The sequence below is a fragment of the Syngnathoides biaculeatus genome, chromosome 13 (genome assembly GCF_019802595.1).
Source record: "Syngnathoides biaculeatus isolate LvHL_M chromosome 13, ASM1980259v1, whole genome shotgun sequence".
NCBI classification, from domain to species: Eukaryota; Metazoa; Chordata; class Actinopteri; order Syngnathiformes; family Syngnathidae; genus Syngnathoides; species Syngnathoides biaculeatus.
The window spans coordinates 3738098-3762200 of NC_084652.1; the positions used below are offsets into that span (position 1 = coordinate 3738098).

The 24103-nt window shown below is 45.2% G+C and overlaps 1 protein-coding gene and 1 long non-coding RNA gene across 2 annotated transcripts in view; one reads left to right on the plus strand and one right to left on the minus strand.

Moving 5' to 3' along the window:
* Nucleotides 1-24103, minus strand: part of LOC133510685 (uncharacterized) — a 101382-nt gene that overhangs the window by 9504 nt on the left and 67775 nt on the right. The gene's annotated exons all lie outside the window — the stretch shown is intronic.
* On the plus strand, nt 423-23117 carry wnt9a (wingless-type MMTV integration site family, member 9A). The gene is made up of 4 exons (XM_061839449.1): nt 423-561; nt 17559-17818; nt 18790-19052; nt 22144-23117. Exons 1-4 carry the CDS (start codon nt 470-472, stop codon nt 22639-22641), a joined length of 1113 nt encoding a protein of 370 aa, XP_061695433.1. The 5' UTR covers nt 423-469; the 3' UTR covers nt 22642-23117.

Genomic DNA, 24103 nt, shown 5'->3' on the forward strand with positions numbered 1-24103 from the left:
CTGTATATCGTTGACGGGATATAAATTTACATAAATCGGGTTATAACATTTTGTCCACATTGCACAGCACTCATTTCGAGAAAAAAAAACTAAAAAACACAGGGCATCGTGTTTATATAAAATCCAAATAAGGACTAATTAAAGGGCTTAGCTTAGCTTCACCCCAGTTATAGTAGCCTTTAAGGGACAAAAGGCAATATACCTGTATATTTAAAAAATATTCTGTTTGTTTTCCTTTGCGTTATTCTTAAACATTACAATATGGTACATTTTGATAATGACAACCCCCCCACCCCTCCCTCTCTTTCACTCTCTCTCTCTCTCTCTCTCTCACTCTCTCTCTCTCCGGCTGCTGGCAGGATGGGAGGAGCACTTCACGCGCTCTATGTATAAGAGTGAAGCGTCCAGCTCGGGGCTTCACGCAGCTACTCAGGAGAAACGAAATGATCTGCCCTGGAGCCGCAGCAAAATGCTGGATGGACACCTACTCCTGGGATGGTTATCGTTCACACTGGTAGTCCTCGTCTTCTACTTGCCGCCGCCCGGCGCAGCCTATTTCGGGTGAGTCGAGCTGTCGTCCACCTTAATTGTCGCTATTTAATTGGCGTGGCATCGGTCATCCAAAATGAAATTTTCGTTTTGTAGTAACCCCTTGAAACTTTTGCCATTAATACATTTTTGTTTGTTTTTATAAAACAGACTTAAATTTTTCAATAATGAAAAAAAAAAAAAAACACCTCAATTTTAGATTCCGTCTCTCCACAGGAGAGTAAATCCGGCGCTAAATGATTGACAAACTATTCAACAAATCAAATGAATAACATTTATTTGTCACGTTCCGTGTACTTAACGTGCGCGCACATTGAGTGACAGCACAAGCAATCGCCGGCGCTGCTATCATGATCCATTTCAGGCCGGTGACTGACGGGCTTAAATGGAAACCCAAGTCAAAGTGAGAGGAGTAAAGGCATGCAGACGTGATTGAATTAATTTGACACATAAAGCAAGCAGAAAACACAGCATCTAGTCGTTATTACAACTGACATCGGAATGCATCTAATATTACGGGAAAGTTATTAGTCATTTCTCAAAATGCAGCAAAAAAAATTAAGTGACAATTATGGTGAGCGTGGTACGCTTGGAACACTTACACTGCAAATACTGCACATTGAGTACTACGTCGTGAGCGTGGATGCGACAACGTGTTACCGTTCATTGGTCGGGATTAGTTTGGAAAAAGTCACCTCGGTACGTTTTGAGCGGCGGGCGGGATTGTTTTTGTTTCGTGAAAAAACAAACAAAATACACACTCGGTCGAGTGCGGAAAGGTGAGTGTACGTACATGCCCGCCTCTAAAAGCAACAGCTGGTAACAATAAAGCCATCTGACTGACTGCACTGGACTGGTGGTGGCCCAAACGTCTGCTGCTGGGCTTGCACAAAAAAAAAAAAAAAAAAAAAAAGGAGAAATCCCCCTAGCCGCCCGCTCCCCCCCCACCCGATCCAGCATAAACATCACACACCTCGGGCTGCAGGAACTATTTTCTTTCACAGCCATCGCTCATATGAATGAAAAATAACAGTCGCGCAACGCTCGCGTCAATGTTTCATGAGGCTGGAGGGCAAAGGTGCGTGTCTGAGCACAAGGAAAGTGGGGTGGGCTGTAAGAAGTGTGACCCGCCATGACCTCTCATTTAACACTACAGTCAACCGAAAGTGTACAACAAAGTCGAGTATTTTACTTTCCGGGGGTACACAGACTTGTCACGGGTTTCTGTCATTGTACTATTCACTTTTATAACTTGGGAACGTACCTATTTTAGTCCTGGTGGTATAGACCAACGATAAGCAGTGAAAACTGTATAGAAGTTGACTTCTGATAATGCAGTTTGTCACCTAAAAACTGTCAAAAAAGATGAAATGTAAAGCATTAAACAATTCAACTGAAGCATGAGCCACATCAATCAAATATACAAGCCTCTCTGGTTTGACGTGGTCAGGAATAGATCTACAGGCCAATCTACAAGCTACACCAGGGGTGGGCAATCTCTGGTCCGTGGGCCATATGAAGCCCATTATGAAATTCTAAACACAAATAAAACCTGATAGATCTGTTACAAAAACTGCAAATCCCTTTAAAACACAAGTATTCTAAATAACCATTTGATTCACATTTATTTTCATATATTATCTATGGGCAGCACGGTGGCTCAGCTGGTAAAGCGTTGGCTTCACAGTTCTGAGGTCCTGGGTGTGTGGACTTGCATGTTCTCCCCGTGCCTGCGTGGGTTTTCCTCCGGGCACTCCGTTTTCCTCCCACGTCCAAAAAACGTGCAACGTTAATTGGACACTCTAAATTTCTGGCAACCAGTTCAGGGTGTACGCCCCCTGCCCGTTGACAGCTGGGATAGGCTCCAGCACTCCCCACGACCCTTGTGAGGATAAGCAGCAAAGAAAATGGATGGATGGATGATCTACACGCTGATCTACACTAATAGATCTCATAAGACTATTGGGTAACTCGGTGTCTGTTACCAAGGCCAAAAACCTAAAAGTATTCTACCAAGGTGTAAAAGTCAGTGTTTGGAATTCAGCACCTTGGGGTACACCCAAAAATGTCATTTTCTGTGCGTGCTATTCCAAATGGAGGGTTCAGTACGATCGCTGATTTTCCGGTTGACCTTCTCCTGTATTCATGTGCTTTCAAAGAGATCACAATTTAAAACAGTTCCCAGATGCCTTATTAAATGTACAGCACATAACATTCTTTGGTTAAAATACTCCAAGGATAAAGTATTAGAGCACACTTTACACCGCATTTCTCGTCTATGCTAAAATAAGCCGGTTCGAGAGAGCGACTGTGTACCCCCCAGGCACAAATCCTGCTGGGCTAGTTGAGAGTCTGACTTTCGTTGCCATGATGACCGGGGTTAGAACTTGAACTTTGCAACTAGAGAGGCTTTGGCGGGCTTCCTTTTGTCATCCTGCCGACGAGTGGAAGCCAAAGAGCGAGTTGAAGCGAAATGGCTCGGTTTCACCACCAAGAGGAGCGGAGCCAGCAGCCGAGTTGCGCACTGTTTGCTTCTACCTGTAAGCGCAAAACCCGTGCAAAAGACAACCCAAGTACCCGTGGAAACAGCGGACACGTCGCGAAACGCTGATTTCGGCAGGAGTAGCAGCGTATAGCACCTGAAATTGCACTTTTTACCCGCTCAGTGCGTCACCGTCTGTAATCCCGCCGCCTAAACAAGCACACGGAGGTCACGTGGGTAGCGCCGAATCCCCGTGTTCCTCGCCTGCCGGAAAGCGGGGCTTGGCAGGCGGGCTTGCGCTGGCACTCGCATCACCCCCCTAACGGCCCTAATGCTCATGTATATTTACTCGCTCTGTTAGCATTTGTTTTCAATTGCCTCTGCGGGTCTGCTGTGTGTCTGCGAGAGGAAGCACATGGTCTTACGACACCGGCTCGAATATGAATGAGTTTGGGTGAATGATTGAGCCCCGAAGCCCGGGAACACGAGACCGAGGAAAGAGCTCGCGTAGGTGACTCAGACGCCAAAAAAGCGGTCGACTGCACGGAAATCCAACACCGGTGTCGCACCGGCTCAGTCCGGGACAAACAACACCGACCTGCTGGAATAAATGTTCCTCCGCGCGGGGGCCTCCCGGGTACTGATTTACTCAAAATAGAGGGTCAACGTTGCATACTCAATTTCCAGAGTGCGGTGGAGCGTAAGTGAAACATAAACACAATCGTCTCCCGGCCATGGTCTGCGCGGCCGAGGGCGGGGAGGGATTCCTGGCGTAGTCGGGCGCCCGCTTAAATTGTCATCCTTTGCCACAAGAATGCGAGCGCTCGTCTACCCCCACCCCCCACCCCCAACCTCCCTGCGCCTGTTGTGGCAGGTGCTCCCTCTCCTGCTAAATCCGTTATCGTTTGTAATCGGAAAATGTTTGCGGGGGCTTCATCTCGCTGAAGGACGTGATGGAGCCCTAAAGACGTCTGGTATTGGCTTGGTTTAAAAGAAAAAAAAAAAATAAAATAACATTTTGCGGTCTAGTAAACTGTGCTGGATCGTGAAGAGGCAATGGTTTGTTTTTATTTAGTTCATGTGAGATTCCAGATCCAGAGCTGGGATCGCCAATCACAAGAGAGCCGCAGTATCCGGCATAAGCAAAAACGCAGACCTGTTACTTGCGATGGGATTACCTCGATGCCTTGCTTTGCAGTGAATGACATCTCAACTCCACATAAAAATGATTTCAGTCAAATTCATGCTGTGTATTATCGTTGGTTGCTCAATGATAAAATTGACAAAAATAGACGGGGGCAGTGCTGTGAAATAGCGGTTAGCACAACTCCCACACAGTTGGGAGTTTGTAGCTTGTGGAGGTTGCATGTTGTACATGTGCTCGCGTGGGTTTTCCTCAGGTACTCTGGCCTGCTGTCACGATCCAAAAACATCCATGTCAAATTGTAAACACCCTAAATTGTCCATTGGTATGTATGTGACTGTGGATGGTTGTCTAAATGCGACACGCAGTTGGCTGCCAATCAGGGTGTACGCTCAGTCAGATGGGCAAGGCTCCAGCTCAACTGCAATGCTAATAAGGACAGGAGCCATAAAAAAAAAAATGGACTGAGGAAAAAATGGCCGAAACAGACCGCATATTAAAAGCAACTGAAGGAACAGACAGGTAACGCAAAAGTTGGTGATAACCTGCCCTGAAAAGCCAAACATAATTGTGCTAATATAATAGCTTGACACGCTCAACTGTTGCCACGCTATTACAGTTGTAGGTGGATTTTGTGTTAGCGCTACAGTCAATGCTAACTCCTGTTCCTGAATTTATACAAACACATTTCAGAAGATATTTATCTATGCAAAGGAGTTGTGTTAGTGATAAGAACGTACACTTATTAGTCTAATGCAACAAACTGTTTTTTGGCCATCGAATTCAGCTAATTAGACGTTGAGCTAGCTTGAAAGCTTGATAGCAATATGTATTGCTATCTTGCGATAGATGCTTTTATTATCCGATAGGAAACTCGTTATAATCCTCCATTGCTGATGTTATTGTTAGCGTATTATGTTCTGACTTACAGTACTCATTTAATGTTCCTTATTTTTTGCCGTTTCCTGTATTATTATTTTTAAGTTACCCCAAAGAAAGACAACTAGAGCTGAGTACACTTCAAAAAGTGTCTGGGTAGACACCTCATTATTTCTTATTATGAGTTTGAAACACATTCTGTCATCATACGCTTTATTTATTTATTTATTTACTTTTTATGCCCAGTGACGTCCAAAAATAATCGACTAACGAATAGGTCAAGGGGTGATTCTGCAGCGTTTTCATCGCTGTTCCAGCAGTCTTTAAAAGTCACTGCCAGGTTTCACGTTGTCGTTTAAAAGGCTTTATTACGTCTAAACATTTCCCGATCCGGGTGTGGGTGCCGGCGTCCCTTTCCTTCTTTCGCCTTGCGGTGGTTTCGCGAGGAGTTCTTGCATGATTACGGCTCATTAGGAGCCGCGGCGTTGCCGTGCAGACGGTAGTTGGCGGGTGGCGTCTCATTACTGGGGCCGTAAAGGCTGATTAGGCCTGACGTGTGGCAAAGGCTGGGAAAGCGCGACTGATAGGCAGGGATTTCCCCCACTTCATAGGATATCCTGTGGTTTGAGCCCCACCTCAAGGGGTGTCGCTTTACCCAGCAGATAGGATTCTCTCAGCACTTGTATGCTGATATCACTCGGACCTGAGAGCGTTGAGATTTTTTTTACAGCTTTTTACTTCTTTTGACACAACTAGATTTTCATCACACTTTGAATGCCATCCCCATGTGGCAGCCTGCTATGCCACTTAGCTATTCTTCCGCCGTTATTATGCAATCCAACGTAAGTAAGTTAAATGCATTGAACAACCAGTGACTTTTTTTCTAATACTGTACTCAACACTGGGAAACAGCAGGCCTCTGTCCGTCCATTTTTTAACGTTTGTGTCCCCGTGAGCTGGGGCTATCTCGGCTGCTAGCGCCCTGAAACAATCCTAGGGCACAGGGGCGCGTTCTGATATGAGCGATATGGCCAACCCTTGGGGGGGGGGTCACTCGCCCCACGCGCACATTTTACCAGAGGCGCGATCTACCCAGCCGTTAGCCTTCAAATACAAGCTAACACTCCGCCAAACTAATTTTTCTTGCGGACCACATTGTAGTTACAGTTTCCCTCTGAGGGCCGTTATGAATGTGAAATCTTCCACCTCCTCATAATTACAGATGAAATTTATAAGCTAGTTTTGTAATCTGATCCTCATAATTGTCGAGACCAATTGGTACGGAGGAGGACCCAAATGCAGGAGTCCGGAGACGCAGAGGCAGTTTGGGAAAAGTGTTAATGCGTTCCAAGGTCGGGGATCAGGCAGACAGTCAAGTAGAGCAGCGGTAACTAAGACATCAGGCGTAGAGACCAGGTCCGCGGGCAAAGCAGGGGTCGGTACACAGGAGATCGATCAGCAATAGCAGGAGTATCAAAGACGTCAAGCTTACGGGGTCGGTCAGAGAACAGGCGGAGGTCGGTACACCAGGGTTCACGATCAAGAATACAGGAGTGCAGGAACGGGGCATGGGTGGCGACGATCTGGCAAAACCAGACCGTCCACTGGGTCCAATATATGCAATCAGTGCAGCTGTGCGGGGACCCCCACAGCCAAGGCTGGACTGGCAAGACCATGACAATAACTTGCCTTCGCAAGCGACATAAAATCATTTGGCGGGCCAGATATGGCCCCCGGGCCTTGGGTTTGACACCTGTGCTTTAACCCATGGGTCACAATTGCCCCCCGAGGAGGACTGTGGACACCACAGGAACCCAAACTCTTTGTGTTTAAGTCATTTGGCCTCAACTTCATCTTACGCAGCATGAATTTATGACTGTCAAATATGCCTTCCTGTTAATTTTAAAGATTAAGTCAGGAAAAAAAAAATATATCAGAAAAATTGGTGACCACTGTAGTTTTTATTTATTTTTTATTGCCGGTAGTAAAGTGGCAATTAATGGCCGTGCTGAATGCGTTTACATTGCTCAGGAGGGATTCTGAATGTGTTTGGCCATGTCACGTCAGAGATGGTCGAGCGTCACCGGCTCACCAAAGAGACCACGGCGAGGACTTGAAAAAAATAAAATAAAATAAAAAGGAGCCAGCGGCTCCAGCTGTTCTAGGCGTGTTGTGTCCGTGCAGCGTCAGAGCACACGGCGAGGAAATTCCCGTTGATGTCAAACTCTCGACGGGATGACGTTTGACGCTTGTTCGCGAGCCAAATAGTCCAAAAACTCTTCGGAAGGCAATAACGACTGCGGCCACGCTCAGTGCTGGGCCATCGTTTGGAATGTTGATTGCTTGTGATTTCCGCACGAGTAGAACTTTAAGGCCAATTGGTCCATTTTCCCTCTGTAATCCCAGCCTGAGTTGAGGTGTCATACGAGTTTAAATAGAAATATGACATCTTCAGTAATAATTTACACACTGTGCGTAAAAGCTGACGTTTTCAGTCAAACAAAGAGGTTTAAAAGTACCGATAGTAAAACAATGACACGCTCTCCCTTAACTTTCTCACTTACGTTAACTATGACGGTCATAAAAGCCCCCGTGAAGCTGCGGATTCTTTTGAAACAAGTTTCTCAAAAAAGCCAAAGAAAAAGTGAAAGACTCAAGAGAACATCTTTCTGAATGTTCCGAGTTCCTGTTTCCACACCTGTATGATAACGAGCAGAATAATGCCACCCAAAATTCACATTTGTTTCTCATATTCTTCTCATATTAGCGTCTATAAACGCAGTTTTCGAAAACAGCCTTTTTCTCTGAGCGAATGCAGGCGGAAAACTCTTTTTTCAGCCACTAAGGAGTGACTGATTCAAACAGCTGCTGTTTTTTTTTTTTTTTTTTTTTTAAATTCTTGTAGTCTTGCCTTTAAAAACGGGAACACGGTGTTCCGAATCGCGTTCGCGTTCAGTCAGCAATACCGCGCCGGCCTGGTCCGGGAGTCGCGCACCTGGGCCCGGCTGGTGTCGGCGTGTGTGAGGTGCGCCGGTGCGCTGGTACGGGCCTGCACCTGTGCCATGGTGTTGGTTGGAACAAACGGAGGGGCCGTCGGGGGGCGGGGGGGGGGGGGTCATGAGTCACGCGGGACGCCGCCGTTCGCCCAATCTGTGCCAGTCACACAGTGACCAGAACAGAGCCGCTGACCTTAGAAGCACACGGGCGCTTAAACCTCTTACTATGCCACACACTCCCATTCCCAAACTACCGCTGCGCTGGATTAAAGAACCAGACTCTGCTGTGACTATAACAACAACAACAACAAAAAAATTAAAACATGTGTTTGCCATTGAAACTTGGGTGTGAGAACTGTTCCATTTAAACAAGTTTCTTCTGGCGGGGGTGGTCTGACAAGGCTTGAGGGGACCAGTGAGGACAGCAGATGACATAACGGCGGGTCACATCCTGTTAAGTCATCCGAGATAGCCGACTTCCACTTTGTCTCACACATTGTCCAGATCGTGACTCAACTCATCGTGACACATGAGATGTCATGCTACTGCGCTCTCGGGGGATTCAATCGGGCGCCAATCTAGCATGTGCGCTTTAGCCTTCCCACTTGCAAAAAAAAAAAAAAAGACTTCCCAAAACAGCCCAAAAAGGCATCACGTTGACTCACGCGAACCTGCAAAATGAATTAAAATGTTACACCAAAGTTTGGCTATATTAAGCACAAGCAATGGTGGCACCGCAGAGGGTGCAGGAGGGCACGCAACTTGCTTAACAGAGCAGACTTTCCTGAACTTTTCAAAGTAAACAGCGTCATAAAGATCTCCCCCCAAAAAATCGATGAACTCCTTCTTCCGCTTAAAAATAAGTCAAAACATAGAGAAATGTTCTTTACAAGGCTGCAAAACTGGCAGAACTTCAAAAATCAACTGTTGGAACTGAAACCTGCTCAACGGTTAACTGTCTGTCAAGCATCACTCCCACAACCTTGAAAAACTGATACAATACTGCCTCTTCTTGCATCTTTCCTATGCCTACATTTTTCAGATGCAAAAATGTGTGATCCAGTTTGAGGGGGAAACAAACCCAACATGTCAAAAAGTGGTTGTAGTTTAAACGTACATGTTCTTTATCGGCTGTTGTTTACTTAAGTCTGTAAAGTACAAAAATCTTTAAAATATCCCATCCCCTCGCTCATGGCGGCCACAATTTTGTGAAAATATGATGTGTATCAGCCCAGTACTGCCTGTATTATTTAATATGTATTATATAGTAGCTGGCGGCACGGTGGATCAGCTAGTAAAGCATTGGCCTCACAGTTCCTGAGGACCAGAGTTTGATCCTGCACCCGCCTGTGTGGAGTTTGCATGTTCTCCCCGTGCCTGCGTGGGTTTCCTCCCACATCCCATAAACATGCAAGATTAATTGGACGATCTAAATTGCCCCGAGGTGTGATTGTGAGTGCGACTGTTTGTCTCCATGTGCCCTGCGATTGGCTAGCGACCAGTTCAGGGTGTACCCCGCCTCCTGCCCGTTGACAGCTGGGATAGGCTCCAGCACTTCCCGTGACCCTTGTGAGGATAAGTGGCAAAGAAAATGGATGGATGAATGGACGGACGGATGGATATATAATAGCTTTTTATTGTGTAATTAACGAATTAGTCATCCATCCATTATCTAAGCCACTTATCCTCACAAGGATCACGGGAGAGCCGGCTCCTATCCCAGCTAGATTCAGGCGAAAGACACCCTGAACTGGTCGCCACTCAGTCACAGGGCATATATCGACACCATCACTGAGCGGAAATCGATCGAATGCTGCCCGCACCAAAGTCAGGTGTGTGTACCACTACACTATCAGTACAAGTTCGTCAATATTCAGCAATTTACAAGCTACAATCTGCATCGTAAAACATGATCATTCCGTCATCCAGCTTTTCTTTTTGCAAATCTCTTTCACAACAAGAAGTTGATGTACAGTGCAGTTATACCGCTTGTTTAGTAGTATTAGAAGTATTTGGTCCAATATTAATCCCAATACCGTAGTTTGACTAGTGCTGGCACTTACAATGTATTCTTGCTTTAAGGAACAAGAATAATACCGCAGTGTAGGAATGCCTTCATTATCCGCAGCAGAACATTTTGAGCAAGACGCCAACGTTATCGTCCTAAAAGAATCAGAAAAAAGTCAAAACAAAGCCATCGATAGCCAATGAAGGCATCGTGTTTAGTCATGCAAACCTGAAAAAAAGTCACTTATAAAGTGTGTATTTTTATACCGGACCGCTATTACACTTAAGAGTCGCACGCAGCCCTTGGACCACGCGCACCGCAAATGTCGGGATTTCTGTTTTTGGTAAAAAAAAAAAAAAAAAATGGCGTTCAAAGCGTTGTCTGCCACCGCATTCCTACAAGCTCTGGCAACGGCTCGTGCTGCCACACACCAGATGGCAATTGGGCGGGCAGGGTGGTCTGAAGTTCAGCCAACAGTTCCGTGATTTGCGTGCCACCCAAAAGAAGCCAGCGGGGGGAGGACAGTCGAAAGCCGTCTCATGTGAAGTTCTGCGCTTCTCGAACGGGCGCGAGCATATAAGCGCTCCGGCGGGACGCATATGCGGCTATGCGGGCCCGTCGTTGTTTTTCCGCCGTGATGTTTTTGGTCTGGAGGAGGCGTCGTGTGGAGCCAACAGCTGGGTGGAAATGATTGACATTCGTTTAGAGTAATTGACCAGTGGGAATAAAGGGGAGAGTGGGGGAGAGGAAAGGGGTTGGGCGGAGGAGGAGGAGGAGGGGGAGGGGGAGGGGGAGGAAGAGGGCGGCTCCATGCAGTGGGACCAACCCGCAAGATGATGGAGGAGTTGGAGCGTTTGTGTTTTCGTTTGATTTTTCTTTGGCAAGGTGCAATCAGCTGGTGACTGATTGGCTGCTGATTGAAGTCAGTAAGTGCTCGTGTGCCGGCGCGAGGAAAAACATAAACATATGCAGCAAAAAAAAAATTACTCTCAAATACAACAAAAAATAGAAAAATATTACACTTGTTTGAACATACAGATAAATTGGTAAATATCTATATACACATATATCCAAAATAATTCAATGTAATATACAGTATAGATATTAAAAAGTAGATTGAATATAATTCAGATTTTTTGGTAAACAATACACATTTGATTTAGTAGATGGGTCAATTTTTGATAAAAAAAACTTTCAAATACATAATAAACATTGAATATCTATAGATTCAATATTTTTTGTTAAAAATATAATACTTTCAAGTCAATGTTGGATTAACTATGATTTATTGCATATTCATGTTTGTGTAGTTATTATTCTTATTATTTGAACAAAATGTAAATTACAAATGTATGAGTTCCATTTTGGGTATTATCCCTGCCAAGGTAATTAGATAGATAGATTGATAGATAGATCGATAGATAGATAGATAGAATTTAGCAATCTATCCGTCCGTCCATCTATCTATCTATCTATCTATATCTATCTATCTATCTATCTATCTATCTATCTATCTATCTATCTATCTATCTATCTATCTATCTATCTATCTATCTATCTATCTATCTATCTATCTATCTATCTATCTATCTATCTATCTATCTATCTATCTATCTATCTATCTATCTCAAAAAGCAGATATCTTCAGCCGTATTGTGTGCCGAACTTCTTTGCTACGTCCTAATCAATAAACTACCAAACAATAAATTGCGCGCCGCACACTATAGATCCAGAGGCGGCACTCGAAGCACCAGCCGAGGGTGACTTCCAGAAACGGGAGTGATGATGGTGAAGGTCAACGAGGGATGGAAATGGAAAATGTATGTAGAGTAAACGTCACGGCCGACGGGAGGTGCTGACATGTGCAGAGAAAGAACTAAACAAACCGGCAAGTGATAGACTTGGGGGAGGAGGTCCTGGAGGAGTCTGTCCAGGCAAGTGTGTGAATGGAAAAACAAAGCTTCACCAACTTTCTCTCTCTCTCTCTCTCTCTCTCTCTCTCTCTCTCTCTCTCTCTCTCTCTCTCTCTTTTTTTTTTTAATACATCGGTGTTATATTCCGTGTGTAACTTCTGTTGCTGGGCCAACACCTCAAACAAAAATACCTGAGGGAAAACGCTCCGGGATGTGAAAACACGGCGCGATGTCGTGAAGATCCGAGCGGGCGGGCAGACGCCGCTCCGCTCCAGTCGCGTTCACGTCTCTCGATAAGAGGTCGCGCGCGGATTTGCAAAGTCAAATTGAGTTTGTCAGCCGTGACATGCGGCGGCACGTTTCTGCTCGGTTCTATTTTTCCTCGTAAAAGGAATGTTACTCGTGGTGAAGAGTGAGTAGATTAGAAGAAAAAGTCGGGAAAATTGCACGCGGTGTATTATACTGTGATTTAAAAATGCTCTTTGTATACAGTAGGATAGTGAATTTCTCTTTCTGGAATGTCATCCCGCAGCAGTCTGCGAGCGAGATTAAGCACCAGGTGTCCGCTTTTTTTTGGGTAATAAATATAAAGTAGTTAACTCGATATCTATGTTGTAAGAATCTTTCACGCCCATAATACGGTCGGAAACCCTGATTATTTCTCTTTGTGGATTAGCAACGTCCCACAACGGCGTACAATCATGACAACAAATTTATCTGACATCTGTACCTGTCATATTATTTAGATTAGATTCTTTGTTTAAAGGATACTCTGACAGTAATTCCTATACTTTTGGATTTTAAATGAATTTATGGAATGTCTCCTCACGACAGATTGTGACCGGAATGTAGAGGGGTTGTCTGTTTTTTGTGGCAAAAAAGTTTGGATATTCATGCTTGCTTGACTACTTCTATCCGCTAATGTATTCTATACTTTTGGATTTCTTTTATTGATATTTGTGGAATGTCATCTCACAGCAGTGTGTAACCAGCATAAGGACTCTTTTTCAGGCAATTACAGCCAATTTTCTGTACGCTACCTTATTCCTGTGTTATAAGAGTGATAGATTACATCGCGATCAATTCTAGCCTGTTAGAAAGCCTCTTGTGGAAATGCCATCGAGCAGCACTGTGTGTCTATCATGAGGACTAGTAGTCGGCCTGACCAAAAAATTGTGTTTGGAAGATTATTTCTATTTTCTATGAATGTCACTTGCCAGTAAATTACACACTGTTGGAAAGATGGTTTCTTTCCAAGGGTCCAGTAATCCATAGTACCCCTCCAGTAAGGTTTCCAGTTTAAGACCTTCTTCTTCGTTTCCTTTTGGCTTGTCCCGTTAGGGATCGCCACAGCGTGTCGTCTTTTTCCATCTAAGCCTATCTCGTGCATCTTCCTCTCTAACACCCACTGTCCTCATGTCCAACCTCACCACATCAATCAACCTTTTCTTTGGTCTTCCTCTCGCAGCTCCATCCTCTCCACCCTTCTACCAATATGAGTATACTCTCTCGCCTCTGGACATGTCCAAACCATCAAAGTCTGCTCTCTCTCACCTTGTCTCCAGAACATCCAACTTTGGCTGGCCCTCTAACGAGCTCATTTCTAATCCTCCGACCAAGAACCTCAACATTTTCATTTCTGCCACCTCCAGTTCTGCTTCCTGTTGTCTCTTCACTGCCACCATCTCAAATTCGTACATCATGGCCCTCACCACTGTTTTATAAACTTTGCCCTTCATCCTAGCAGAGACTCTTCTGTCACATAGAACACCAGACACCTTGGACCCGTTTGTTCACTTCCTTAGCACACTCACTATTGCTCTGGATTGTTGACCCCAAGTATTTGAAGTCGTCCACCCTCGCTATCTCTTCTCTCTGCCTCACCCTTCCCCCACATTTGAATTTCTCCTTTTTTCTCAGGCCTGTCTGCATTTACAGTGCCAACCACAAAGCTGTGGACCGTTACAATAAAGATGGCAATGATCTATAGCTCCTCGTGTCCAATATTCAACACAGTTGTGTGATTTGTAGAATGCTATCCCACAGCAGGCTCCGGAATCAGTGTTAAAAGTACAGAACACAGTGACAAACCGTCAGCATCCCACAGCAGTGTGTAAGGTGGTGCCATGCTGCTTGTACCCTTCTATGATTCTTTCACACGGAACTGAGGCGTTTTTATAAAAGAACCAGTCATACAATTGACAGTATGTCTTGTTTCTTCCTTTGTGTCGATCTGTCTACTCTAAAATGATCAAGATTTCCAGAAATTTCCAGAAATTCCTATGGGATCTATAAACTATCCAAACGGCAATTTCGGAACTTCCGAAGTTTATGTGCGTGCGCCGAGCCAAAGAAATGTCGTCAAAAGAAGACCTCCATTTTTTTTTTTCCCCTAGCGTTACCGCTCATTTGAACGCCTGCTACCATCATACATGTTTTTCCTCTGTAAGTACGCCGGGAGAGCGACCGGTGTCAGGACGCGGCTTGCCAGGTTTCCATTTCTAAATCTATAGCTGTCAGGCACGGAGCAGCGAGGCAAACAGGCATCGCAGAAAGGAAAGCGTTTGACCCAATCCGAAAGCCGATCCCCGGTGCCTCGTCCGCGTCCGATTGCGCCGCGCACACGCAAGCCTTAAGACAATATCGCATAGCATATGGAAGCCATTAAGTCCGCTGGAATGAAAGTGAGGACTCCGGGGGAAACACTTCAGTCGGTTATTTGACTTAATAAAACAAATCTCTCGTTAAAGAACCCTGGTGACTTTGGGCCTAGCGCTGATAGTCTCGTCTGGAAGGCGGTAATGACACTGCGAGCGGATCGGTGTGCCGCTTTCGCAAAGGATTAAGGAATATTTGGTCAAGTCTGCGGCCCAACTTCCTGTTTTCTGGTGTTAACGCTCACTTAACTCGATGTGTACATGTACTGGTGAGCGGTGCAACCAGTCAAGGTGGCATAGCCGCCGTTTTTATCAGAACAGGACATGTCCGCAGTAGAAGGAGGAGCTTGTTGATCTGATTCTTCTTTCTTAGATTTTGAATGCAACGAAATATTTTGTGCAAATGTCACAAACATCCATGATACAATTGCGCATCATCAAAGTAGAAGGAGTGTTTTGGAGCTTTTACAATATCTAATCTTTTTACAGTTGAAAATCAAGAGGAAGAATTACAAAAAGAGGTTTATTTGAAGCACAAATATGTCTTCGTCATCGATTCACATTTTTTTTCCGACTGCATTTTTTAGTAAACTTGACATATGAGTCTATTCTTATGGAAATACTTTTGACGCTGGAATGAATTTAGAACATTGGCCCGCTCTATCTCAATTAGTTATTTGTTGTCCTTGCTATATTGTTTTATAAAGCGATCGTTTTATACGAGTTTTTTTTGTAGCCGACTCCAATGCGAAGAAAGTCAAGACAAAGTCAATGAATTCATGGTGTCAATGTTTTCACAGCGGTCCCCAATACTTTTTTTAGGCCACAGAGCCGTTTACGCCCAGACAAATTCCAATAGATCATCCATCCATTTTCTTGAGCCGGTTATCCTCACAAGGGTTGTGGATTACTAGAGCCTATCCCAGCTAATATCGGGCAAAAGGTGGACTAGACCCTGAACTGGTCGGTAGTCGGTCGCAGGGCACATATCAACACCATCACTGGGGGAATCCCACGCTGCCCAGACCAAAGTCAGGCGTGTGTACCGCCACACCGTCAGTGACATCCATAAACTGAATATATTACACTGAATATTGTCGTGGTGATTAGTGGGAGCCCTCCATATGTCTCTGAAATGAGCCGTCCAGTTTCATTTTATAGGATTGTGGACATCTAAGGTTTAAAAAAAATGCATTGTTTCCGTTGTAATATTATTATTATTATTATAATTTGCTTGCATACCTGGATACAGTATATGCGATTACTCGTATAATTTTTGGTCTAACAATACCTCACATTTGTAAAAAAAAGTACAGTCATTTGCCACACTTGAGGTTTGGTGATGTTGGGACTTGGGTCTCCACGAGTTGTCATTGAACCAGGAAGGTTGAGGACAGAATAAAACGTATTGGAGTGTATCACTCGGTCCAATCCAGCAGTAAACGAAGCGTGAAAACTCCTTCAGTGGGCGTCGATCCGAACACGTGTGCCTTTGTGACTCTCTTGCAAATCCATTTATTTTTTGGTTTCACTCTAAGGGTGCGAAGGCTGCCAGAGATTAGACATAATGAGCGGCTCGCCTGCCAGTCCTGTCAGTCGCCGGGACCAAAATGGTCACAGGCCGACTGTCGTGTCCCCTCGTGCGTGTGTTTACGCAAAAGGGCGCTGCGCTCCCGCCGTGGCGACCTCAGAACGGTGGTCTTCGGGGGCCTGCCAGCTCTGTGGCGGGGCCGCGCTTGTTTGTTTTTGTATACGCTTCCCTTAAATAAACTGAGGAAAGGAGTGTGAGTGCGCCACATGTTCTGTGTGCAGCTGCAGCGCGAAAGATCCCGAGTACCGTGATTTCTCTCTGTTTGCGCGGGGATTCTATAATGAGAGTGTAAATCCTGCGGTATGGTCTCATTTAGATCTAAACAACGCAGCTGCGAAAGCGCCGCCATGCTGTATCGCGGTATATTAACGTGCTCGCTGTCACATTGCCTGGTTGCTGTTTTGGAAGTGCGGCCATCGCTGCCTACTTTGTATTTTTCTTGCTATGGTCCAAACGTAACAGCTGTCATCTATATTTAATGCAGAGCAACGATGAAAGTGCATGAACCCTCATTAACCCCCCGTTATGTAGCGGGTTTGACTTCAGATATATAAAAGGCATTTTTCAAATTGACACCCCCTTTTCTCCCATCAGGACGACGAGGTTAGAAACTTATCGTTCGGACACGAACGCTGAGCCAATTTGAGCACCTTTGCTAACCAAAACAGAAGCACCCGCTGTCAAGAGCCATTTCGATTAGTTGGATTCAGAAGTGTAGTCCGACCGCATGATGTCAAACTAGTTCACTGCGCGGATTACTCTCTGACAGATCGTGGTCACGCAGCAATGTTGTGTGCGTCTGTATTTTATTTATTTTTGTTGCTGTTCCAGGGAGCTGCGCAAGTTATTTGTTCTCCCGAGTTGGCCTTATTTCCCCCCCAACCCCCAATTTTGGTTAAGTAAACAAACACATCTTAAAATGACCCCCTAATTTGTCATTTAAACAGCCAATTAGGTGTAGCTAGAATACAGTATTCATATTGCATGCATTGTATTCCACATATTCTGCCTAGCAACAAGCGCCTGGGAATATGTGAAGCGTGTCCAAAAAAAAATAGGAATCCGAGCAATTCCGCTGATCGACGTCGCAGCGTCTGCTAGACGGTTACGCTTTTATTTCTCTTATAAACTTTTATATTGGGCCTCCAGTGATTTGTGATGTCTGAGCGATTTATAACTCTGTCTTTGGAAGAGAAATTGGAATTTTAAAAGGCACCAGACAGCGCGCGAGAGAGTGCTAAAAGTGTTCCCGGTATGCAGCGTACCTAACCGGCTGGTACGTCAGCGGTTTCAAAAAGCGAAGCGCTCCTACTCACTCCTTTTTTTGTGTCTGTTTTAGGCTGACCGGTAATGAGCCGCTGTCTATCCTGCCACTGAACTCTCTACCGGAGGAGAGCGTGGGCCGGGCCCACTACAAGCTGTGCGACCGGCTCAAATTGGAAAAGAAGCAGCGCAGGATGTGCAGACGTGACCCGGGCGTGGCGGAGACCTTACGTGAGGCCATCACCATGAGCGCCCTAGAATGCCAGTATCAGTTCCGCTTCGAGAGGTGGAACTGCACCTTGGAGGGCCGCCACCGGGCCAACATGCTCAAGAGAGGTACGGGAAAGGTTCCTTCCGTTTTCTACGGCGCTTGCTCGTCCCAGCTGAACTTCGCGAAGATTCAAACCAACAATCTCTCGACCGTGAGGCAGACATGCTAACCACTCGAACACGGTGCCGGATGTTTAAATTAGGCTACATTTAATTTATACTCAAAAATCAAATTAACAAGTTGCAATATTTAGAGAGCATTAAAGTTGGTGAAGAACGGAATGAGTATAATTTTGTACAATAGTATTTTAGTATTTATTATACTTGTTTTTGTGAAAATACGAGACTATGGTCCTCAGTTGGAAAAGGATGGTGTGCCTTCTCCGGGTCGGGAATGAGATCCTGCCCCAAGTGGAGGAGTTCAAGTATCTTGGGGTCTTGTTCGCTTCTGAGGGAAGAATGGAGCGGGAGATCGACAGCGTCTGCAGTGATGCGGACTTTGTATCGGTCAGTTGTGGTGAAGAGGGAGCTAAGTCGAAAGGCGAAGCTCTCAATTTACCAGTCGATCCACGTTCCTACCCTCATCTATGGGCACGAACTGTGGGTCGCGACGGAAAGAACAAGATCCTGGATACAAGCGGCCGAAATGAGTTTCCTCCGCAGGGTGTCCGGGCTCTCCCTTAGAGAACGGTGAGAAGCTCGGTCATCCGGGAGGATCTCAGTGTCGAGCTGCTGCTCCTCCGCATTGAGCGGAGCCAGATGAGGTGGCTGGGGCATCTGATCCGGATGCCTCCCGGACGCCTCCCCGGTGAGGTGTTCTGGGCATGTCCCACCGGAAAGAGACCCCGAGGACGACCCAGGACACGCTGGAGAGATTATGTCTCTCGGCTGTCTTGGGAATGCCTCGGCATCCCTAAGGAAGAGCTGGAAAAAGTGGCTGGGGAAAGGGAAGTCTGTGTATCCCTGCTGAAGCTACTAAAGAAAAAAAAAATGTATGGATCACATCTCCTAAACAACGACGTATTTGCTTCCCCAAGGATTCAAAGAGACCGCCTTCCTCTACGCCATTTCCTCGGCAGGACTGACGCACGCCATGGCCAAAGCGTGCAGCGCCGGCCGCATGGAGCGCTGCACGTGCGACGAGGCGCCCGACCTGGAGAACCGCAAGGCGTGGCAGTGGGGCGGCTGCGGCGACAACCTGAAGTACGCCAACAAGTTTGTCAAAGACTTTCTGGGCAAACGCTCCAACAAGGACCTGCGCGCACGCGTGGACATGCACAACACCAACGTGGGCCTCAAGGTGAGCATTTGTTTTAATTTTTTTGATAAGGTTGTGGAGTTCAAATTGATGAAGAGAGAAAATATCCCAACATAGTTGTAATCATTTGGACTCATCTCGATCTAATCTGTCATGTTTGAGCATCGTTAATGCAGGCACACCCCTATGAGGGTCCACATTTTTCCTCCCGGCAAATGCGATTTATTAGCCGAAAAGATTAAGAAAAAGATAAATCATTATTGTGTGATGCCTTGGCTCGGGTGTTTCAAACGGTCATCATAAAAAAAAGTCAGACAATAACTTAACACAAGTCTCAACTTGTTTTGTTAGAGCCATTTTTCTACTTAATGAGGAAAATTGATGTTAGCATGTCAGCTTTGCAAACAAAATATACCGGAATACATAAAATACATCAATCTTGAGCAGCTGTAGAGCATTGGCCTCACAGTTCTGATCCCGCCCCCACCTGTGTGGAGTTTCCATGTTCTCCCCATGCCTACGTGGGTTTTATCCGGGCACTCCGGCTTCCTCCCACATCCCAAAAACATATAACATTAAATGGACACTCTAAATTGCTCATAGGTGTGATTGTGACTGCGCCCGTTCTCTATGTCCACGCACCCTGGGATTGGTTGGCAACCAGTTCAGGGTGTACTTTCTCTGCTGCCCGGTGATGGCTGGGATAGGCTCTGGCACCTCCCTGACCCTCGTGAGGATAAGCGGCTCAGAAAATGAATGGATGTCAATCGCGGATTATAGATGTAATTGTCAACTCGTCTTTGTGAGTGTAGAGTTCTAGTCCAACCATTATTCAAAAAGCTTTAAATCTTCACTTTGGGTTAATGATATAATGAATCAAATAAAAAACTTAGGAGGTTATTTTTCATGAAGATCTTTGTTTTGGGGAGTGTTAAAATCCTAATGGTAAAAAAAAAAAAAAAAAAAGATTAGAGAGATTAAAAAAACAGTAGTTTTGGCCTTTGATCCTTGCCAGATTAAAAACAGTTCTATTCTAAGTTTTTGCACTCTGTCAAAGTCTTCATTTGTCATTACTCTCTTATCAGATGTACGGTGTAAAAAAAAAAAAAAAAAATGTGCTGGCGAGATGAAAATGGTTGATATCTCAAAATACAAGGACAGTTGTAATCGATGGAGCCAAAGCAAACTCAAGGATTGGAATGTGTGACTTTCTGCATATTTGGGTTGAAAACGAGCTGCGCTATACCCCGAAACAGGTGGCCCAGACGTCCCGTTGAGGCCTTCGCCTCTCCAAACATTATCCCCTGGGGGGCTCCTATCGGCGATTAGAGATTTACAACATTGTTTTTTACCTTTTTTTGGGATCAATTCGCAAGAGGACGGTAGTGGAATGTGCTGGCCCGCTCGCCCCCAAAAAGCTGACCTATCGCATTTTCCCAACCTGTTGCCGTGATGAATGTGCACTTACTGATCTCTTTCGCAGTCGTGGCGGAGAAACTGAGGTGCTATCCAAAAAACCTCTCGTCTCGGACAATGTGTTATTGTCATTGATTCGGAGACGCTCATTGCTTTTGACGGTCTGCGGTCGGATTTTTTTTTTTTGGGACCGGGACGCAAGGATGCGAATGTGGCGCTATTTTTTTTTTTAAGCTCGTGAGTATTTCGCTTGTGTAGATCTGATCGTTTTTCTCGCAGTGATGGAATGATTAACACGCTCGAGGCCGGCTCGTATCTTGGTTTTGAAAGCGAATAGGGTGAAAGCATAGATAGTGGATATTGTCAGAAACGTGCAAGTCTTGAAAGAAGAACTCACCTAACAACCTCCTCCCACATATCATCATCATAATAATAGTTATTGACTTTGATTAAAATGCCATATGGGGTTATGTATGAACCCGGAGACTTGTATAAATAAAGAAGCACCTTCATCTTCCGAAACCACAACAGTCCAGCCACTAATGACAGAGTTCCTTAAATTATTCATTTTGTATCGTGCTTATCCCGTTCAGGAACGTGGAACCGATCCCGGCTGACCTCGGGGCAGGAGGGCCAGGCCGTCCGTCTGGCTTAAATCAAATCAAACTGATCCAAATACCCCAAGGATCGAGAATTAAAGATTTAACACATTCGATATCTATATGAAATACATTTTCCCAATTGAAATGACTTGAAATGCAACTGATCTGTTGCAGGCCACAAAGAACGCATTCATTTCTTATGTGTTCTTGGTAATTGTGTAAAAACATTAAAACATAAAATAAAGGGTGTGCTTAGTTGGCAACCCTGTGGTAAATAATAGCTCGCCAGTGACAGGAAACTGTAATTTCCTAGGAATGATGTAGTGATTATTTGAAAACGAGATTTATATCAATAAAGTGTTGCACTTGCTTGCTATCTTGATAAGCCGTTTATTGCGAGAAATGTTTAACATGATCAAAATATCATTCATGACTAATCATAACATAATAAAAGGTATTTTTGAAATGCTAATCAGCCCTTTCCGTTAACCAAAAAAGCAGCTGTCAGTTCCAAAATGGTTGATGAAACCTGCACTAAAACTGTCTGTAATATTTGTGTGTTGGATGTGTACCTTTAAGGGGTGTGGCCTAGTGAGTGATGTCAGGGGCTAGAGTTGGACTCGCTGTTTCAGAATGTTCTCATTTAGCATTTGTCTGGCTGTTTTTCCAGTAAACATAAAAGAATCTTGATTGTTCCACTTGTAATTTTTTTGCCTCATTGAGATAAAAGTCTCCAAACAGGCCACAATCACGGTAATAACACTTATTTTTTGTTTATGGTTAAATTATATGATAACTTTACTAATTTATAATCTCGGCCCAAAAATCTAATTGCCAACTTTAACTGATGAGTTATCGTCTCCTGATACCAAAGTATGGCTTCAGATTAAAACGCTTAAATATTTTTATATACTGAAGGATATAATGCGTGAAACTCATGATGTCCCAGAAATGGGACGCTGCCCACGAATGGATTAAACTTCTCACACCCCACAAAGCGGAATAAAATTCACAGACCCAAAACTCATAAATTGGGGCACTTAAAAGTCACCGTGGGACTAAATTGAGTGACAAGCGAAGCTCGTGAAATTAATTCCACTATTTGTGGCGAGCAGGTCATCAAGGCTGGCGTGGAGACCACCTGCAAGTGCCACGGGGTCTCCGGCTCCTGCACCGTCCAGACCTGCTGGAGGCAGCTGCAGCCCTTCCACGAAGTCGGCAAGCACCTCAAGCAGCGCTACGAGACCTCAGTCAAAGTGGGCAGCTCCACCAACGAGGCCACGGGGGAGGGCGACATCTCCGCCCCGGGCCGAAGCCAGCAACACCAGCAGCCGCCCCCGCCCCTGCAGGTCAACGACCAGATCCCCCGCACTATGGACCTGCTGCACATCGAGGACTCGCCCAGCTTCTGCAGGCCCAGCAAGTACTCGTCGGGCACCGCCGCCCGCAAGTGCTACAAGGACAAGAACTGCGACGCCATCTGCTGCGGGCGGGGCCACAACACGCAGAGCCGGGAGGTGACGCGGCCCTGCCAGTGCCAAGTGCGCTGGTGCTGCTACGTGGAATGCAAGCAGTGCACGCAGCGGGAGGAGGTCTACACCTGTAAGGGCTGAACGCCGTCATGGAAGTGGGGACACTGATGAGCACTTTGAGGGATTCTGTTTCTTGTTTTTTCATTGAAAGACCAACTTATTTCTCAGACAACTGGGTGAACATCTCAAGCCTTGACCAGACTGTGCTTACCAAACAATTCTTTTCAAGTGCAAGCACAGCCAAGAGACTCTTTGTATTCCGCGACGGGGATCCATCCATGATCCCCCCAAAAAAAAAAAAAAAAAAAACAGACGGGGTGTATGAACTTCACTCTACACGCACATATCTACACGCGCACACATTGTGTGTTTGCATATATATATGCATGTAAATAACTTTATAATAACGTTATAGGTATAAATATATCTATATTGTAAAGACATCATACATGCCACTTATCTAACTTTATGTTCAAATAAAAACCACTAAACCGCGCAGACGCTTTGCCGTTTGCGCAACCGTTCCCGCCGGTTGGAAGCTTTAAACGAGGACTCCTCCATCACGTGTCCGGGGGGGGGGGGGGGGGGGGGCGAACAAATCTAAACTTTATTTTTTAAGTGATACATAAATTCGCAGCTGTAAGTTGTATTATGAAAGTTAACTGGGGGCTTGATTAGGGACACCTGAACAGCCCAAAAGATCCAATGCAAGAGCTGCAGAACCAGCTCTCGAGTGTGACGCAGTGCAATTCTGCATGACCAAGATCAATAATGAACAATGTTAAACAAATACACGATGAGAATTATGGTCGGGCTACATATTTTGGGGTTAAGTTTCCTTTTCTGTTCTCTGGTTTGGATTGGCGCACGTGTGCCTAATATTGTGACTGATGGCGGGATGCAAACGAGGAATACAAATACTGTGCCTTCATCCGAACAACGTTCAGGGAAGGACTCGGACCACTACGACAGTTTAGGCCAAGCATCAATCACGGAGACGACGGCGGTCTTGCTAGAAAACTGTGGATGGGGCGTGGCCACCGTACCATTGCCAAATTGAGCCATATTCCTCATTTGCATAATCAGCCGGTCAGAGTGAAGATGAAGGCTTCTGCACTTAGCTTTGAGGAATCATCATCTAGAACAAGGGTGTCAAACTCGTTTTGGTCATGGGCCACGTAGTAGTTATGGTTTCCCTTAAAGGGCCATTATGACAAAAAACACGTGAAATTTATGAATTAGTTTTGGAATCAGAAATCAAGGGTAATGAGTTTTTCAACTATTGTTGACCTTTGGAAACAAAAAAAAATGCTTGCAATCTGTGGCAATTGGAGATTGTGATACAGATTTGAACAAAAACATACACGTGCTTTGCCTTCGCGGGCCGCATAAAATCATGTGTTGGGCCGGAACTGGCCCCCGGGCCTTGAGTTTGACACCAGTGATCTATAAGATATACATTTTATAGGACCTTGTGTATGCCTTGTTTGTGACTACTGAGTGAGGGAGGGGGGGCAGCTTTGGATGCTAGACTTCGTTCCCA

What these genes read in the sequence shown, in the direction of transcription:
- wnt9a (XM_061839449.1), top strand. Translation starts at nt 470, where the DNA reads ATGCTGGATGGACACCTACTCCTGGGATGGTTATCGTTCACACTGGTA. An exon ending in CCCGGCGCAGCCTATTTCGG is followed by an intron (nt 562 to 17,558) that starts GTGAGTCGAGCT and finishes TGTCTGTTTTAG; the next exon opens with GCTGACCGGTAATGAGCCGC. An exon ending in ACACCAACGTGGGCCTCAAG is followed by an intron (nt 19,053 to 22,143) that starts GTGAGCATTTGT and finishes TGTGGCGAGCAG; the next exon opens with GTCATCAAGGCTGGCGTGGA.